Source organism: Etheostoma spectabile, chromosome 3, assembly GCF_008692095.1.
Source record: "Etheostoma spectabile isolate EspeVRDwgs_2016 chromosome 3, UIUC_Espe_1.0, whole genome shotgun sequence".
In the NCBI taxonomy this organism is placed as follows: Eukaryota; Metazoa; Chordata; class Actinopteri; order Perciformes; family Percidae; genus Etheostoma; species Etheostoma spectabile.
In genome coordinates this window covers 33133215-33154237 of record NC_045735.1, presented here as the reverse complement: position 1 = coordinate 33154237, position 21023 = coordinate 33133215, and the positions used below count along the sequence as shown (strand labels likewise).

Below are 21023 nucleotides of genomic sequence, written 5' to 3'. Positions count from 1 at the left end.
TTAGGTAATTATAGCTAAGTGGAGTGCTGTCAAACCAGATGTTGTTGTGTTTAACATGCAATGACAATAAAGCATCTTTTTAACTTATATCTTATTACACTGTAACACTATAACTTCCGTTTGCTATACTGAGCTCAGTTCAGCAGGAGGAGCCAAAAGAGAGAGTGAGAGAGAGGGAGGGAGACAGAGTGGGAGAGGGAGGGAGGGAGAGAGAGAGAGAGAGGGAGAGGGAGGGAGGTGAAGAGAGAGAGAGACACACACACACACACACATACACAGACAGAGGAGAGAGAAGACTGCAGACAGCAAGGATTGCGGAAACATTCGCAGCGGGAGTTTGTCAGGTTTTTTGTCGGGGTTTTGGGGAGATGCTGTCCCCACCGAGGAGATGGATCAGAGACCAGTGTCCGAGCGCTGTTACCTCGTAAGTCCACTCATGTTCTGCATATTTCAATGTTTTCTAACTTATAATTTACTTACAGCCTCAGTAGTCTGCACGAAACCCACAGAGTAGCCTATCTTAAATAATCATGTTTGTTTCTAGTCTAAAGCAGCTGAAACAGTGACTGACTGATTGACCGCTCGCTGTAAGAGAACACCTCCTCCTGCAGGGAGTAATGTTACCGGGTCTGAGGTGACCTCGTGTAGCCTGTCGACACTGATGATGATGATGATGTTAGCCTAAATTTTACTTAAACACTAAAAACTGAATTTAAAGTCATTCATTAAGGTGGCTTTGGTATGATGATCCACAGGCTTAAATCAGCTCGAAACAATATTGTTATAAATTATATATTTTATTAAATCAGCATTTGAACTGATCGACCATGGCTGAAATTAGTGTTTTTGTACTCTTTGGTCACTAACGACTACTTTTTTTAATTGTAGAAAATATCCAACCCAGAAAAACAAATTTTGATTCTATCACTTTTGGTAGGCTACAAGCTGACATATTCTCATTGTCTGTGTGTAAGCTAAATAGTAAGACATGAGCTCTATTGCTGAAATGCTATGTTGTTTAATTGATTAATTGATTGTCAGTAAATGAACAGTTCATAGTATTTAAGATGGAGAAACATGGAACTTTTCTCCGCTCCACCAGCCAGGATTTACTGCTTTTCTTTGTTGGTTGGAACAATTAGTTATGTTGGACTCAATCAATCAATTAACCATAAAAATAGCAACATTATATATAAATATTGAAAATAATTGTTAGTTGCAGCCTGAAGAGTTAATATTATATAAGAAAATTGCATTGGATTCAGTTGAAACAAATATCCGTATTAGATAACATTATTAAATAATATAACATCATAATGTTAAATAACCATATTAGATCTCTGTTAATAAATTGATAAATATTTGACATTTCCAGCCAACAAAAACTTAAAGGTGCAATATGTAATACTGGCAATTAGTGTTTAAATAGTTACTGCGGTTTCCCCAGCCCCATCCTCCCCAGACTCAAAGTTCACGTTGGTTGCCAGGCTAAGACCGCAGCAACCACAACAATGTTGCTGGTCGTGTCTCACATAGCCAGACATCCAACTCCACAGCACAGCGGAGTAGCTAAGGTTAGATGCAGGCTATGTTAACATAAAATATAAAAGCATGTGCTCACACAGAGCTCTGTACCCAACTCACAGACACACTTTTTCAGCTTAGAATTACAGTAGTAACCGCTAAAAACCTGACAATTTTCTTGTCCTCTCCACACACCCGACAGACACACCTCCTCAGCTTGGAATTATTATATGAGCCGCTAAAAATACCACTACCTTGCCGTCCTTTCCCACCCTACTGAAATACACACTTTCTTGGCTTAGAATTACTGAAACAATCGCTAAACATACTGCCACGGAGCCCCTAAGGGGACATGAGGAAAAAAAATCTAAAGTTTAGTTTCATGTGCACACGCAAAACCTAAAGTTTATTTTCATGTGCTCACGTGAAAGTCAGTTGCACTAAATTTTAATCTAGTATTTCCTTATAAGGACATTGCTGCTTTGCTTACAAGTCATCACCATTATGTTGTTTTGATACGACAAAGCAGATTTTAAAATGTTGTAATCTGTTCCGGGGCAAGGATTCTGCTATTTAGATCGGGCAATTACTTTCATTTATGAACAGTTACAAACATCAACTCACGGATATAGGTGGATGTACACAAAATGCAAGGAGAATGGATTAAAAATAAGGAAAGTGGGTGTTCAATTAATTAGACAAGAACTGAATGGGATAAACAACAATCAATAATCACCAAATTTGTCTCTCATATTGGTCTTCATAACCACTAAAAACTGTCAAAAAAAATCTAACCCAAAGTTCAATTGTTACGGACGTTATCTGACATATTTCTGCTTTCAGGGGTTAGGATGAGGAGCAATATGAGAGAGAAATGTAATAATCATTCGTTGCATTAAACCACGTTAACCGTTATGGAATGTCCCACTCTTATGACAAATTGAAGCCTTTTGGCATCTATAAATTTCATATTTAGCTGCCATCCTTTGTAACTGGAGTTATTTGCTGCAGTGCTGCTGACTGTGGCACTGGCACTGTTCATAACAGCACAAAATGGGTTTCAAAGTGGCGCACATTAAATAAATTTAAGGTTTATTTTCATGTGCTAACACGAAACGTTCTCGTGCTCACGTGAAACTTTCATGTGCGCAAATGGTTTCACGGTTTAGTTTCACGTGAGCACATGAAACTAAACTTTAGATTTTTTTTCCTCAAGTCCCCTTAGGGGCTCCGTACACACTGCAAACTCAAGGTCCCCTCTTCCCGATTTTCTCTCTTGGCTACAAATATCTCACCGTTGTCGGCTACGGCTGAACAGGCTACACTCAAAAAGCTGTGGCCAGCTTGCCTGGTCCTCCGGTAACGTTAGCAGGGATAGCATGGCAGCGTTAGCCAGGACCAGTTGGGATGACTTTACTAGCTGTGTCTCAATTGTTTTTACGGGTAACCAACTTGGGTACTCTAGCTATATAATTTAATGTGAGTAGCTACACAAATGTTGAAATGACATCAAATTACCCTGAATCTAATGCTTACCTGTTTAGGAGGAATGTAGCCATCTCAGCATCCTTTCGGGCTCAAAGCTGTCTTCATCTTTCAAATACATCTCCAATATTTACCCAGGGTTTGTTATGTTTCTGGTCACGCAACTGTTAGAAACATCTGCTTTAATGTCGGGTAGAATCTATCTCCATTGATCCCGTTTGTTTGCTGCTTTCATGGCAACCCGGCCTGGCTGCCAAACTGGGTAGTTGTTAACAACACACAGGCCAAAACACAAACAGAAAATCCATCACAATACGGAAATTTCAAAAGGAGAAAATACTGGCATTAACATTGTTAGAAAAGATAGTGTTTCATCTTAGCATGTTTCCTTAATATCTGATGACGCATTGGGGTCATTATTGTATGTATTACAGTGAAAATATGACATATTGGACCTTTAAACTAAATGTAGCTTGGCAAATGTTGCATGATAAAAAATCATTACAAAAAATAAAATGTCCCCGACATCACTGCAAGTGACCAAATATAATATATTATCAGATATACAATTTGTGATGAGGAAGCTTCACAATTGAGAGACCAACCAGTATGTATGTGCCTAAATAGTGCTGCTTTGCCCCAAAATTCATTGTATTAGTTTTCATACATTACATGTATCTCAAGGTTATGTTTGGGAATATGCACCATAGTAAATGTAAATGTGCTGTATTTATATAGCGCTTTTCCAGTCTTAACAACTGCTCAAAGCGCTTTTACATCTACAGGAAACATTCACCATTCACACACTGTGGCCGGGGCTGCCGTACAAGATGCCACCTGCTCAACAGATAAACATTCATACACATTCACACTCCGATGCGCAGCACCGGGGGCAACTCGGGGTTCAGTGTCTTGCCCAAGGACACTTCGACAATGACTGCAGGGGCAGGGATCGAACTTCCAACCTTCTGATTGGCAGGCAACCGCTCTACAATGGTAGAGCGGTATAGTGACCTCCATATAATCTGAAATTATAAATATGGTTTTGTGTCCTGTATTTAGACGTTTCTGTAGCTACCATAGGGCGCAGTGGACATACTGTAGCTCTGGCTTTGCAAGATAAGCATTTTACAAACTCTTTTCAAGATGGTCTCCAAAACGTTTTATTAATTCAGATTTTTTATTTTCTATTTAACTGTTTTAACATTTTTATTTCTCAACATGGAGGTCTAAACATTTACTGAAAAAATAATGGACAGAGAGCATGAGTGATGTCACTCATTAATTTGTGAGCTGCTATCTTGAAGCCTTGAGTCTGGCATTTTTTTTAAACCTGACGTGGGGAATTTTGCAGGAGAGTGGAGCTTGTGAGGATGGCGGGGCCACGGCAGGGTTGTTTATGGATGCAATGGTGCTGCGCTAAGCTAAATGCTAAAGAGGAAAGTTGCTAATTTTCAAACCATTTGAAGCGAGTCATCTAGTACAGATTTATAAGCGGGTAAACAGAGACCTTCGGATAATGGATCTGTTCATCTGCATATACAGCAGTACAGGAAAGTCTGCAAACATTTCCTTAAGTTACCAGCTAGAGCTAGCGGTAGCTAGCACTAGTGGTAGCTAGCTAGGTTTGGCAGATGTTCCAGTTAAAGCAACACTAAAGAACTTTTCCTCTTCGGTCCCCCTACAGGTTGGAAGCGGAATTGTCCGTTACCTCTGTTGTAATGTCTCATTATTAGGGCTGTAACGATATGCAAAATAAAAATCGAAATCGCGACACACCCCTTCCAACTCCCAGAGTTATCCTTCCTGTCCAGATCCAATGCTATCACATCTTTAAATTAATATTAGTATTAGTCCTTTTGGCGCCTTATCCTTATTTTGTCTGGTAAATTTAGCTAACTGTAAAGACGGCTAAAAGTTAAAGGGGGTAATGCTAACGGAGGTGTAAAGTTACAAATGGCTGCTGTTCTGACTCGGGTGCTGGTTAGCATTGCTAAGCCTATGTCCTGATTGACAGGTCCTAAAGCCTCCCCTGCTTAATTGTATGTTTTAAAATATATGGGACCCTCATTTACTAAATGAATATCATACTGTATTGAAGAAGACTTGAAACTAGTGATTGAGACCATAAACTCATGAAAATGTATACTGCGTTCATTTTCTCATATACTTACATGGAAACAGACTTATTTTTGGAGCAATGTAGTTGCCCCCTGCTGATAGTAACAGAGAATGCAGATTTTAAGAGCTTTAGCACTGGCTTCACTTTTAAGACCCGGAAGCTTTGTTGATTATTTTTACAGTTTGTGGGTCTAAATGATGTTTCAAAACGTTGCCACAGCATAGTACATTTTTTAGGCAAAATTGCTGAAGCTTCTATTTATGTTTTAAGTCTAAAAATACTAGAATCAGCTGATAAAATAGCAACCAATTATAGGCTGTTATTTGCAGTTTAATACTATGAATCTAGGGGCCAGTGTGTCAGTACCAGTTATTCTCATTTGATGTACTTTTATGCACAAATGTGTGTAGAGATTTATTTGGGAAATATAAAATTATGTTGTTTTTGATTCCTATCAGATTTTACCTGTACTAAGGGAAGATCACAATTCAATGTCTATTCTATATTCTGTATTGAATGTTTGTTTCTATTCTTTTGGTCTTTGACTCATAGTAGTATGATTCTGTGCTATGTCATAATTATCACAGCAGAGAAATGTGTTTTTGAGGCAGATGGAAAGTATAAACAGAGAGGTACAAGATGACTCGTGCTGCTCTTTTTGAGCAAAAAAAGTAATTAGTGCAGGTTAGTGTAAGATTGGTAAAAACCGAGTTAGAGTGTGTCACCTGACTCAGACTGTATTGGTTTATTAAAGAGTAACTGAGTTTTTTTCAACCCTATTTTTACAATGTATTGTGTCTAAGTGACTGACGTGTACAACAATCACTTAAATTTGTCCATTATAAAGCAAGATCGGTACAGTTGCTGGCCGCAAACCAAGCTACAATGTAAGTTATTGGGCAATCCCGCACCTTCAATTTACATCCACTAAAGGGCTGGTTCACTGAAATGCCCAGATTAGTGTTAAATTGCAGCCCTGTTCACAGCTTGTGGTTACGGCGTTTTTGTTCACATTATTCACTTCGGCTAGCCTGGAAATCCAGACCCAAATCCAAAAGATTAAGGGTCTGGCATTGAGTAATGAAAGCCACCCATCTTGAGGGGAGCATTCATTTGAAAATCTCACTGCACGCTATTGGAAAACACTATGACCAATCACAATTCCACACAGGGTAACGTATCCAGAGCCCCATATGCTTAGCTACCGTCGGAGCTAACTGTTTTTAATCTCATTCATCTGTTTAACTCACCTCTGGCCCGCCTATATCAGATACACCAATGTGATCAGCCACAAGGGAATAATTAATGAGTAATGTGGTGGCCTAATGATCAGCACTGTGGCCTCACAGCAAGACGGTTCTAGGTTTGAATCCAGGTCGTTCTGGGCCTTTCTGTGTGGAGTTTGCATGTTCTCCCTGTGTTTGCATAGGTTTCTGGTTTCCCCCACCATCAAAAAAACATGTACTAGGTTCTCCAGTCAGTGCTGGGTCTGATAGGATCTAGGTTGAAAAAAAGCCTAATTAGCCTTTAAGTATTATATTCCCTTGGCAATGAATACCAACTCAATTAAATAAATCAGGGTAATTTCCTGTGAAGCAAAATTACTGTCAGGAAGTTTGTCGGAAGAAAATATAGGGTACACGTGTCATATCATCTTCTGTTGAAATCGTCTTTATATAAGCTTTATATAAGCCTATAATTGATGGAATTGATTTGAATTGAATTGAATTGAATAAGCTTTCTGAATTATTTAAAGATTAAGAAAATAAATTTTCTTTTTAAAGGAACAACAAATTATAATGTGAATAGCACCCAAATCAAAAGGCCAAATCACTTTCTGCAGGCTAACGTTTCTCAGCTCGGTGCTGATAATGGTATCAGGTACCAGCCGGTGTGGCATGGTAGCTTGTCAGCATCAGATTACAGTCTACTGATAGACCTGATAAGTGTAACAGTATTGTAGGTTGCTGTTACCTTGAGTCTAGTCCAAGGGCAGACAGGGCTACAGGCTTGACATAAAGATTTTGTTTTGCAACATGTCAAAGGCAAAGCCGTCATTTCAGGTTGCCTTCGTGTCATCTAGCACTGCCAATGTGACACTCTGGATGGATTTTTAAGATTCCAAGCTTTAAGGACTTCTTGTCTTTGTTGGCTTCAAAAAAGTCAAAGGAAAGTTTATTCTCAACATTGTTAACAGTAGTTAAAATACAGAAGCAACTCAACTTATGGAGAAACGCAACACCACGTCACGCTGCGGTGACCAATCATGTAACCAGAGGTCGCACTTGTTGGTGTGTTTCAAGCTGTGGTTTGAGGCAGTGTAAGAGTCCTGTACAGTGAATGGGAAACATCACTGCCTTTATCGCTGCAACAAGAAAGTTTTAACACACTATGAGGGTAAAAAACGAAACACAAGCATCGAACTGCCTGGGAGTTTGTGTAATAGCTGAACATTTCCTGCAACAACAAACCACTCGCTTGTCTGTTGTCTTTCTCTCGCTCTCCTGTGAAATAAAGCTGCCTTTAATTGCTGTCAGAAATTTGACGAAAAACATTAATTGTGAAATATAATGACTACTTGTGATACATAGGGGGTTACAGAGCACAACAGGAGGTCACACAAATGGGCCATTTGTGACACTCCCATAGTGCCAGACTACCATTCAATAATTTGCTGGATCGCAGTTTGCCTGTCTGATCGCAGCCTAACTGATCCAAATCTGAGCTCAAGCCCAACGTTGCCAGACAGAGTTGACAACTTAAAGCCACCTCTTAATCACATACAGAGGTTAAAAATTCAGGTTTGTGAAGGCTGGAGGAGGAGGAGGAGGCTGGGTTCCAGATGTTGGTGTATAGTCCGGGGAAACCTTTTTAATAAGGATTTACGTATTCTCCAATATAACACTGGATGAACTGTTCTTAAGTGTTTGCAACCAAAAAAAACACTGTTCTGTTTTTGTCAGTAAAATGTCTTGTTGTTTTATAACGTAAAACATAACGTAACTATTTCACTTATTGTTGTGATTGTTACCAGAAACATTAAATAGTGGAATTTACCATTTCTAGGCTGAACTGTGACAGAACAGAACAGCAACAGAGGAAAAGGAGAGGCTGTGTTTTTTACTATTGCAACATTTTGACCTACAAGATCTTGGTCAGGCAAACCTCCATGTGATCAAGAAGACACAGAAAACAAAACACATTTCTTATCTTTTTCTTTTAATGTATTTTTGCAGTTTATATTTTGTGGTTTGTAGAAGAAACAAATCAAAGAGGGAATAAAGTACATTGCATTTGTCATTAGTGTTAAGGAGAGTTCCTCATATACACATAGACATAACACAGCAGCTATAGGCTACAGGACTGAATCTTGTAGGTCGAAACACTGAACTGTATTACAGTAATTAGGGATGTCCCAATCTGATCTCAACGATCAGTATTAGGGTACATCAAGCCATTGTTTAACTGTTCAGTGTTGCTATATAGTGTCTGATATTTTGTTTTATGACAGCTGTTGCAGAAAAGGCTAAAATGTCTGATATATTTTAAATTAGAAAACAAAAGCAGTCTAATGACCATTTAATATAGATAATGTAATGTTTTGATAGTGAACATTTTGCAAAGCAGCACTGCTGCTACCGGTTGGATACAGTACCTAAACAAATTAAATGCTCAGCAGAATACATTTAGTTCACTCAGTCAAAGGCTGTATCGAAATTAAAACCCCAATTCCAATGAAGTTGGGACCTTGTTTGGAAAAATCCACAAGTGAATAGGTTAATTGAAAAAAAAATTGGAAAGTGTCATGATTGGGTCTAAAAGGAGCATCCCCAAAAGGCTCAGTTGTTTACAAGCAAGGATGGGGCAAGGTTCACCACTTTGTGAACAACTGCGTGAGCAAATAGACAGAGTTTAATAACTTTTCTTAACGTACATTGCAAGGAATTCAGGGATTTCCTTATCTACTTTGGATCTCTCAGACGACACTGCATTAAAAACCGATTATTATTATTATTATTATTTAACCGATCATTATGTAAAGGAACCCTTCGGAAAACCATTACCAGTTAACACGGTTCGTCACAACATCTTTAAGTGCAAGTTGAAACTCTTCCATGCAAAGCAAATGCAATATATCAACAACACCCAGAAATGCCTCCAACTTCTCTGGCTTCAAGCTCATCTGAGATGGACTGACGCAAAGTGGAAAAATGTGCTGAGGTCTGATGTGTCCACATTTCAAATTGTTTTTGGAAATCATGAACGTCATGTCCTTCAGGCCAAGGAGGAAAAGGAACACCCAGATTGTTATAAGCGCAAATTTCAAAAGCCATTGTCTGTGATGGTATAGGGGTGTGTTAGTGGCCATCACATAGGTAACTGGCACAGCTGTGAAGGTGCCATTAATCCTGAAAGGTACATACAGGTTTTGGAGCAAGATATGCTGCCATCCAAGCAAAGTCTTTTTCAGGGATGTCCCTGTTAATTTACGCAAGACAAGGCCAAGCCACAGTTTGCATGTGTCACAGTGTGGCTTTGCAGTAAAAGAGTGTATTTACTAGACTGGCCATCCTGCAGTCCAGACTTGTCTCCCATTGAAAATGCGTGGCGCATTATGAAACTCAAAATATGACAATGGAGACGCTGGACTGTTGAGCAACGGAAGTCTTGCATCAAGCAAGAATGGGAAAGAATTCCACATGTACACAAACCCCTGTCCTAGCTTTTTTGTTGCAGGCATCAATTTCAAAAGGAGTGTTTATTTGCAAAAAACAATAGTTTATCAGTTTGAGAATTAAATATCTTGACTTTGTAGTGTATTTAATTAATTATAGGTTGAAACGGATTTGCAAATCAATTTAATCTGTCCTAACTTCATTGGAATTGGGGTTTGTAGTAAGAGCTGTATGTGAAGACATCTTTTAGTTTGTGTACTTGGTTATTTAGTCAAAAAAAAAGAAAACCAATGCTGCACAAAGTTGAATTGTGATAAGCACCGCATACAAATATATCTAGTTTTGTTTACTTTGTTATATGGTAAAATAATAATTAGGAACAACTTTTTTGTTAATGCATTGTAGAGTTATTCAATTGTCAAGCATATGCAAACTACATTGGACTGATTTTGTTTACTTTAATACTTACAGTGCTATTAAAACTATTAATAACACATCTATGAGCCAAACTGTTGAACTGGGAAACATGTGCCTTGAGTACCATTGACTCTTTATTTTGACTCCATCCCACATACACTGTCCTGCGGCTCCAAATACTCACTACCAAAAGGGATTAATATGCTGCTGAAAACAATTCCCAACCAATGCTTTTTCCTCCACCTTACGTAATGCTTCAGTGTGCTCCCATGTACCAAGACTGAGTCCTAACCGCAGCGGCACGGTTTTGATTCCAACCCACGGCCTTTTATTGCAGGTCAACCCCCCTCACTTCCCCTTCACTGTTTTCCTTGTTTTTAGCTGTCCTATTCATTAAAGGTCCAAAAGTCAAAACTACAGTGAAAGCTGTTTTTTTAATACTGAGCCTGACTAAAATTCAAAATGGAACTATATTTGTGAGCTGTTTTTAAATCTTACCAATGCTCTGAGCTGAACCACAGTGTGGCGGGGAGCCACAGACAGTCCTTTCCATCTGGGGCTGTGGTTGGAGCTGTGGCTGGCTGCTGAACTCTGTTTGTAGAAAACTCTGGCTGTGCTAAAACATCAAACCAACAGAACATGACTAATCCAATGACCACTTCTCTCCTCTGAACTATGAATTGGGTCCCGGCAATTCATTTCTAGGTTTAAAAAATCTGGACTTTTGGGTTATTGAAGGCAGACGCTGATACTCTTGGGCTGCTTGTGCGATATGCTAAAACAAAACATTTTGCTAAGGTGTGATTATGGCTTTTGTTTCACAGCAGCTGGAGTTGGTTGGGCCTGACGTGCAAGGGAAGCTTTTACACAACACAACACAATACCTGTCTGGTCTCATGTGGTGTGGGTCTATAACCTATTATCTAGGGCAGCGATTCTCAACCTGGAGGTGCAAACCCCCAAGGGGGTTGTGAGATAATTTCTGGGCGTCGCCAAATGGTTGTGGAGAATATATAATTAGGGCCCGAGCACCAACAAGGTCTGCGAAGGCCATATTGAAACTGCTCCGTTTATTTCCCCCCCCAACTAATTACATTTTTGAGGTGCTTTAGATGCTTGAAAACTCACCAAAATTTGCGCATGTAGCAGGTCTGGTAAAGAATTTGATATTTTATGGGTTTTTGTAGATGTCCGTGCTCCCTACAAAACTTCTAAGATTGAGCCTCTGCAGTACAGTACACGTAGACTAATGAAAATTGGTATACAGAGGTACAAAAAAAGCCTCTTGGAGCCACACCCTACAGCAAAACAGAAGTCCGCCATTTTGAGACCACATTTTGGGAACTCCATTTCCAGACTGTTCTCCACAAACATTTTATTCAGATTTTTACTGCATACAGTAAACACATTTTACAATTTCTTTCAAACTAAATCTTTGATGTTGATGGAAACAAATCACAATATTCGAAGATCACTATAGATTTAGAGTGGAAGATTTCATCTCACAAAGTGAATTCAAAAAAAGTTTGAATTGTGTCCATCTACGCATTGCAGTCAATTCAAAATAGAGCATCTTTAAACATCAGTTGATTGTTTATTTATCTTTGTGAAAGTAAATATACTATTAGGCATATCTATGTCTCAGAATTTTCCAATTAGAATTTTTTTTTTTTTTTTTACAGTAGTTTAAAATTCTGCATTTTCATACAATACTGCTCCATTGTCTGCTTCCCTTTGTCCTGTTATTCTGAGTTCCTGTTGTTTCCCTGGATTTTGACCATTGCCTGTACATTCTTGTGTCGCATTACATTTTTCTGTAAATGACAGTTTTCTTTACAACATTGGTGACTGCATATTAGTAAAGCCACTGCAGCAAAGCACCGTCCAAAGAGTGTGACTTGCTCTAAAACTTTTTAAAAACATTTTTATAGTGTTCCCTGGACACAAACCAGTAAGAGCCATTAAAAAGGAGTTCCAGAGTATTGCATGTGAATGATGTGAAACCCTTTGAAATAAAAAAATTATGAATTATAATTCTGTTAATTATGGTGCGGCAGCTTCAGAATGTGAGTAGTAGGCCTAGGACTTTTTCACCCACAGGATTGCACCTAAATGAAATAGATTCCAGGTTAAATACTATTTTACCAGTAATATCATACATATGATTAAATTTGATATTGATACACTATATTGGAACTTAAGCATTTACTCTAGCAGCAATTTTCTCCCACGCAAATTATCTCTCTTTTGAAGCAGCCACTGTGTTGCTTTTTTAACAAAATATACTGTATGTTCACACTCACTGTGTGTGCTCATGAGTATTTCTACCGACCAGTTTTTGTGGTCGTTACTAGGGATGAGCCGAGTACCCGGCTGAAACGAGTATCCGGTACGGATAAAGCACTTTTGCCGAGTACAAGTATTGTACAACTAATACGAGTCAATTTCTGTACTCGGATTGAATGAAAGTCTCCACTGACTGTGTCTCCGTTCTGTGATAGGCTAGTCCCAGCGCCCCTCCCCTACACTATTCTGTGATAGGCTAGTCCCAACGCCCCTCCCCTACACTATTCTGTGATAGGCTAGTCACAGTACTAGTCCCAGCGCCCCTCCCCTACACTATTCTGTGATAGGCTAGTCCCAACGCCGCTTCCCTACACTATTCTGTGATAGGCTAGTCCCGGCGCCCCTCCCTACACACACAGATTCCTCCTGTTGTTGTGTCCCACCGGCTGTTCTAACACACACTCAGGACACGGAGAAGTGAACGTCTCTCTGCTCAGGTCTTTTCTGTTAACATTTAGGGTTTCTTCAGCTTCAGGTTTGTTTTATACTTTGGTTTGAACTAGTACCTAGTAACCAGGAGACTTCTGGTAACCGTGGGGATTGTTCAGACGGTAGAATGGGACTCGGGTTGCATCTCTGCCGTCGGAAGTTTTTTTTATTTTTTTAAACTGCCTGCTTGCTCTAACCAGTTTTTTGTTAGTTAGTTAGTTAGTTTTTTTTTTCAGAGTGTCTGAAACTTTCTTGCTGTGTTTTAAAAAAAGAAATAAAAGGCAGTTGCGGTATAAATAAATATTACAAATTAAGATTCACACACAAACACATTCTAACCCCCCGTCCCCATCTCTCTCTCTTTGTTTCTCTCTCTCTCTCTCTCTCTCTCTGTATCTCTTACTCACTCAGAGACACACACACTCACACATACCTGATGTGAAAATAAAAAAGAACCAAAATAATCAAATGATCACACTGATCATAGAAAAATTAAAAGTTAAAAAAAGAAAGTTATATTATTGAGTATGAAAACTCTTGTTCATTACATTTTACTTAATAATTGCAACCACATTGTTGTATTTATTGTTGCATAACTTGTTATATACTGTAGGCCTATATAGTTTGTTTGTTACCATGACAACACCACTGATCTGAAGCTCAATGCTGATGCTGTCATGTAAATAGTTTTCTAATCAGCAATAAATATAACAATTTCTGATCAACCCATATAAATTGCATGCTTAAAATAACATACCGTTAAAGCCCCGCACATTTCAAGAGAACCAGAAATCACCCTTTCCGGTTTAGGCCCCGCCCAGTCCGAGTACGGATCCGGATACAGATAATTCATGTGGTAAACAGATACAGATACAGATACAGATAATGCTGTACTCGCTCATCCCTGGTTGTTACCATGGTGAATTGTAGTATCATGGCTTCATTTATGTTGCCTTTTTATAGTGGTGGTGCATGCACTTAACTCTGAGTCAACCTACTCTGAGTTGATTGAACCAACTCAAATCAGTTGTTTTGGAACCTCAGACTCAGAGTTTCCCAACTCAGAGTTCAGGGTTAGACTCAGAGTTTGTTAAACCTCCTTCCTAAAATGGGCCCCAAAACGCTGAGCCTCCAGAAGTTGACATCCCTGTCCAAGCTGCTCCCAAAGAGATTGTTTACCAATCCCATGCCTCAGCAGGTCCATCTTGTTTTCATGAGCCCAGATTGGAAAGGCTCACAGAGGATGATAACTTGGACATTTCTTAATTACCTTTGAACCATAGACTATTAATGGACACAGCATGTGGGATGTCACCCATTGGTTTGTGGAGATATGCTATGTTGTTGAGTCTGCCATTACGGGCGCAGCCATCCTTGTTGCGGATGTGACAATTTTAGATGAAAGGGAGGAGTGAGGGAGGAGCCATGTTACGTTACACACATTCACTGGCAATCACATCATAGCCACGCCCTAAAACACCCCCTGCTTTGTTGCTGATTTTAAAATCAACAAGACCATAATTAAAAAAATTCTGTATTGCAGGAGACTTAAAAGTAGCGATTGAAACCAAAAACACATTATGAAAATGTTTACTGAGGTAATAACTCAAGTGAGAAGTGGGTCACTTTCTCATAGAATTCTACAGAAACCAACCTCCTTTGCAACCGCCCGTGTCACCCCCTGCTGGACTTCAGATAGAATGCAGGTTCAAGGCACTTCCGCATTTGCAGCATCCAAACCAGATACTTTGTCAATTACTATTAACAGTCTATGCTTAGAACACATTGCACTGGCTTTTCAAAGGAAAAAAAGATTGGGTTTTCATCTCATACCATTACTCACTGGAAAAGCTAGAAGGGCATATGTACACATGGATATTGATGATTCTCTGCATTATGATGAAGTTAAAGTTGCCATTCTCCATAAATATGATATAAATCCTGAGACATATTGGCGGATATCCCATTCCCTTGACATTTATATGTCCTCAAATCCTCCTTCCAAAATACTTAATTGTTATCAGTAAGGCCATTTGAAACCAAGGTGCCCCCAGAACTCATCCAAGATAACACAATTGTATTTTGTACCATGGAGTGTTGAGAATGAAGTTAAAGGTCCCATGACATGGTGCTTTTTGAATGCTTTTATATAGGCCTTAGTGGTCCCCCAATACCATATCTGAAGTCTTTTTCCTGAAATTCAGCCTTTGTGCAGAATTACAGCCACTAGAGCCAGTCCCACAATGAGCTTTCCTTAGAACGTGTCATTTCAATGTCTTAGCTATGTTTCCATCCACACGTTTTTATCCAAATTAAGTGATATCGAATGAAAAATGCCTTATGGAAAATTAAAATTCGATGGAATTTCATGACTATCGACTCAAAGGAATTTATGATATACGGCTTATGCGATAAACGCTGATGGAAACGTTATTTGCCAAATAAATAATGAATTGCGATTAGGTTTTAGGTCAATTTATGGTTTGAACCCACCACAAAACAAAGAAGAAGTTTTAGTTAATGTCTGCCCATTATTTTGCCAGGTGTCAAGAAAGACAGATGTAAGTGGACGGACGAGGAGACGAGAGACTTTTTGAATTTAATTTCCAAGCAAAAGAAAATGGGCTACAAAAGTTCCGACAAGCCGTGGGACGTCCACCGGAGTAAATAGAAGGCACTCAAACAGCAAGACATGTCTCAAAAAAGAGTTGTCTCGCAGCGGTGCCAGAGGGAAAATAAAAGCCAAGTTGCATCTGGATCATCATAGCAATGTGTTGATAGTGTCGTTGTATTCTTATTATAGCTTGATATGTCACTATCAGCTGGCACATAAGTACTATTATAACTTGATTATTGATCATGTGTTGGTAGACGGTGCAATCCATTTTGTCTAGCAAAACTTTGTTCGCATATGTTTGCTTGAATGTTGTACGATTTAGTGCGAAAATGGATGGAAACACCTGAAAATGTCTCAAATCAATTTGATATACCAATTTGATCGCAAAACAGCATGTGATATCATTACACACAGGTTTTTATTTGTTGGATGGAAACACACTTTCACCAGCTTTATTCACATGCGTTTTTTTTATTTCCAAACTTCAGATAATTTGATTGACAAGTGGATGGAAACTTAGCTTGTAGCGACCGAGCAAGAGAGGGGGGGCGACGTTCACCAACTGCCACTGCAGCACTAGTGTTTGAAAGCCATGATGTCTCTCTTTTTCTCATGGGTGGGCCAAATTCTCTGAGGAGGCATCGCAGAGATAAGGGGAGGTAATCTTGTTCCTTATGAGGTCTTGAGCAGATTCCAGATCGGCCCATCTGAGCTTTCATTTTCTTAAAGGCAGAGCAGGATACCCAGGGCTCGGTTTACACCTATTGCCATTTCTAGCCACTGGGGGACCATAGGCAAGCTGGGTGAATGCATTTTAATGTAAAAAAAAAACTCATAAAATGAAACATTCGTTCCATAAGACCTTTAAATTAGACCCATGTGTAAAAATGACTTAAATTGAGATTAAAGGTAAAGAAGTTTCTAAATTCAGGCAGTGATCAGACCCTTGAACACAGACATTTTGTGCCATCTAATGCAATCAGTACTAATGAGACTATTCCTATCTGCGGTGTGCATGGAGCTAAAAACCCCTATCCAACAGCTGACATGCACATCAAGGTCAAATCTATCTTCCTAATATTGGTGTCATCGATAACCTGCCTTTTCTTGCTCTGCCAGAGATCTGTCTGTGTTGTTTGATTTATTGGATTCCAGCCATAGATGGATGGATGGCAGTGACCAGAGCTCAAGCATATACATTGGAGGAGCCCTCTCAAACCCTGCCTTTTATGATGTGGACCTGGACACAGAACCTGGAAAGTCTCGTAAGACATGCCGACAGAAGGCAAGAGAAATTCCACCACACTATTGTTACCCCACAATCTGACTCAGAGCCTGAACTGCCTTTGGGGTTCAGAATCCCTAGCAATGTCACGGAAATGCAACAGAGTGACTTATGTCGTCACTTACGTATGCACCTCTTTTGCAGAGAGCTAAGGAGAGGGAACAAGAAACTGACTGAGAGTTAGACCTGTTTGAGTCGTGATTCACAGAGAACCTGGTTCAGTTGAGTCCTATTACAATTCAATCCAAAGCTTGCAGACCATGGGATTCACTCGAGAACTCACGGGCCCTTGATGACTCGTAAGTGTTCGATGCTTGCACGAGTTAAGTGAATCCCGTGAATCAGCCGGCAATGAGTGGATCTGATTCGGATGAGCAAGTGAAGTCTCTCCTCAAGCTCAGAGTAAAGCAAATCACAAAAGCCATTCTTTCACTTCTGAAGTAACCTGCAATGTTCTGCACATGGCCTAGCTAGGCCTACTGCAGGTTTGGTGTATACATGTGATGTGTTAAAATGCAATAAGTTGAAGTAGACAGTCCCGCGTGTCACGTTTCCTAAACTCAACCTTCAGTTTCTTCTTTTACTAAAGCCAAACCCGTTCTTTTTTTACTAAATCCAACCGGTTCTTCTTTTCCTAAACCCAACCTGCATGTAATGTTTCCTAAACTCAACCGTTGCTATCTTCTTGTGATATTACGCCAAGTTGCGTGCATGTTTACGTCCGCTGTATATAACGTAAATATACATGCGGATAGCTCAAAATGCGTACAGACAACACACCACTTGGCTTAAGAAAGTGGTTGTGTATGTACATCTTCACATTTCATTTAAGAGTTCTGTTAATTGAGTTAACATTTTGATTTTGTTGGTCTTATTTTTCAGTAGAGTTATGTTTTGTTGACCTTTTTTTTTAAGTGTCATATAAGTCTTGGCCTTATGTACTTGTGAATCTTTGTTTTGGGGAAAACACACCCTACATTTTGAACTTTAAACCTGTATTCCTGTGTTCCTTGACGGCTTTGTCAACAACAAACATATTGAATTGAATTATTTACAGGAAAATGTAGCTATAGGAATAGTTTAATGTTGAACATTGACTAAATGAATGTTTACTGTGAAAGTGCTGTATTTTTTGTTTTTTGTAATTGTAATTGTAATTTGTAATTTTTTTATTCATATCCTATCCTATCATATCCTTGATTTTACCTTCTAATTCTAACATTGCTTTAGCACTATTCCTCATACAAAATGAAGCCAGTTGTATACCAGACCTAAGCCATTCTGTATTTTCTGGAGTTAAGGCACCTTAGAATATCTTGTGCAATGATGAAAAAATTGAATAGTTTCTCTGGGTTCAAATCTTTCAATCTTACAGAGAGGCTCTGGGGCCCCTGTGTGGTGCAACCCCACTGTAGCGCAGGACTGAATCCTTGTTAGAAATGGTTAGAAACATTACAAAATACAATCCAAATGTTGAGATCGGAATAGTTACCCTTTCTCTTCTTTTAACACATTGGGTAAGGGCCAAAACACATTTCAGGCTTCTAGGTGTCCTTCAGTGGCCCAAGACGTAGAAAGTTTTATGTTTTAAGTTCTAACTATTATCTCCTTCACATCACTCTTGACTTTATCTGGTGCAAGGACATCTTGCTCTAGCCAAAAGAGTCAGAAGGACGGGTCAAGTACTGCTGACAACATGTAGACCATATCTCCAAAGGGATGCTCTAAGGGGGGGGGTTGAGCGTTTTCATCCATTTTGACATTTGCAAAGATCCCCTGAAAACAGCATTGATTTCTGCAGTGCTTTTACTAAAGCAGCCAGGTGACAAGATGCATTCAGTAGATGCATGAGGTCGTTGAGTGAGAGTACACAAGGGAGAGCTGCACTAACAGTCACCACTTTCTCCCCTTGTGTGAGGTCTATTGCTTGAAGAAATGGGACTAAAATTTCCACAAGCCCTTTCGGCTGACTTGAGTCTCTGGCTGATAAGCACAAGCCTTTATGTCCTTGGGCGTCAAGGAGAGAATTTAGGCTTTGATGATCCATGTCAGTGACTGCCTCCACAAGGGGAGAGAGTTGTGTTCCATTTTGTGGATACAGCTTGGATGATGATGGGATTTGCTCCATACTCCGCTTCAAATGCTTCCTCCAGTCCACAAGTAGAATGGAGTAAACTACAGAATGTTGTCACCTTTGCTAATTCACTGTTTATAATTTTTATTTCCTTTGGTCTATCTCTCACATCAAGCTGCAATGAATGTGCAAAGCACTGTAGCCACTGCTGCTGGCAGCTGCTCTGGAAAGATTCCACATCATCTTGGTAATCCTTGCATATTTCCTCCCACAAGCTGGCGTTTTCAAGCAGCTATGCTCAAACTTCAAACTTATTATCTGTCCAATGTGTGATCCAGTGAAACATTCGCTGCTTAAGAGAACTGTCTGCAGTTTTGGACTGTCTTTCTCTTTCATTTCCATGAAGTGGGCTGTTACCCCTAAAAATGCTGATGTTTTTGGCCAAGAACTTGTAAACCAATGTTTATTCCATTTAAGCATTTCTCGTATTGCACATTCCTGCAGTTGGACATTTACTTTTCACTGACATTTGGATTGTTTTGATTTTGATAGTTTGAGCAGCCTAAGCCACCGATTTATGCTTGTATTTTTTTGGATTTTGATATGTCTGACATATCTGATCACTGTTCATTTTGACAGTTTTTCAAGTTCCCTACAGCTCAAAGTTAATTTGTATTCATATGTCCTATTTATATGTCCTGTAGGCTATTTGTAAATCATTGAGCCATTTATAACATTTTGATATTTTAACAGTTTTCTTTTGATGTTTAAAAGAAGAAAAGTAAAATGTTTTTTGTGAAAATTCTGCTGATTGTGGAGCCAGTTTATTTTGCTTGTTAAGTGTTTGTTGGGCAAGTAGCAAACCAGCTTGTGCATTACCACCATTACTTGGTATGGAGCCGCTACACTCACATTCATGGGATCGCTCAGCCTCATTACAGTTTCACTCTGGAGCAGCTGCTGGGGCACGTACACCTAGTGGTAACAGTCGTATCAGTCTGGGTTTTGGCTTCAGAGCAAGCGATTTGATGAATGTTTAGCTGAAGCGTAATTTGCAGTAAATTGATTTGTTTGTGTGTGTGTGTGTGTGTGTGTGTGTATGTGTGCTCTCTCTGCAGATTTGTGAAGAGAGGGGTGTGCAGCAGGCGTCAATCTCTGTGGATACTGCTAATCCTGCTCGTTGTCTGCATTGCCATTCAGACGTTTGTCGCCCGCCAGGCCAGGTAAATTCTGCTGCTGCCAAGCTCCACATCCACCCTGTAACAGACAGAAATATAACGGCAATGCTTAGTAGTGCCGCAAGGTGGGGCCTTTCTTTGTTACTATGGTGGTGTACAAACTCCAATTCCAATGTTGGGAGCTTGTGTAAAACACAAATAAAAACACAATATAATGATTTGCAAATCCTATATTCCATTGAAAACACTATAAAGGAAAGATATTTAAAGTTTAAACTGATACATTTCATTGTTTTTTGCAAATATTCACTCATTTAAAATTTGATGCCTGGAAAATGTTTGAAAAAAGCTGAGATGGGAATGTTTACCACTTTTCTTTTAATGACACTCAATAAGCATTTGGGAACTGAGGACACTAATTGTTGCAGCTTTGGAGTTAGAATTCTTTCCCATTCTTGCTTGATGTACAGCTTCAGTTGGTCTCTGTGGTCGTATTTTATGCTTCATAATGTTCCACACATTTTCAATGGGAGACAGGTCTGGACTGCAGGCAGGCCAGTCTAGTACCCGCACTCTTTTACTACAATGCCATGCTGTTGTTACACATGCAAAATTTGGCTTGGCATTGAAATAACCATGGGCGTCCCTGAAAAAGACATTACTTGTTTGGCAACATATGTTGCACCAAAACCTGTACATACAGTCATGTTCAGAAAAATAGCAGTGTGTTGGAAAAAGTAAATAATGCTCAAAATCCATAGAATAGCTTTTAATTCCATAATATCAATGCATTGGGAAAACAGCATCTAATTGGTTTGACAGTTATCAGTCAAATACTTTTCTGTTCATTTGTAAACATTTGTTAGATAA

The 21023-nt window shown here is 39.3% G+C and overlaps 1 protein-coding gene across 1 annotated transcript in view; it reads left to right on the top strand.

Annotated features, from left to right (window-relative positions):
• Positions 1-274: 274 nt before the first annotated feature.
• gal3st2 (galactose-3-O-sulfotransferase 2) overlaps positions 275-21023 on the top strand; it is a 33733-nt gene continuing 12984 nt past the window's right edge. Inside the window, exons 1-2 of the mRNA XM_032506749.1 lie at positions 275-424; positions 20094-20198. Of these exons, the coding sequence (XP_032362640.1) occupies positions 369-424; positions 20094-20198 (161 nt within the window). The 5' untranslated portion in view covers positions 275-368. The remainder of the gene's footprint in view (positions 425-20093; positions 20199-21023) is intronic.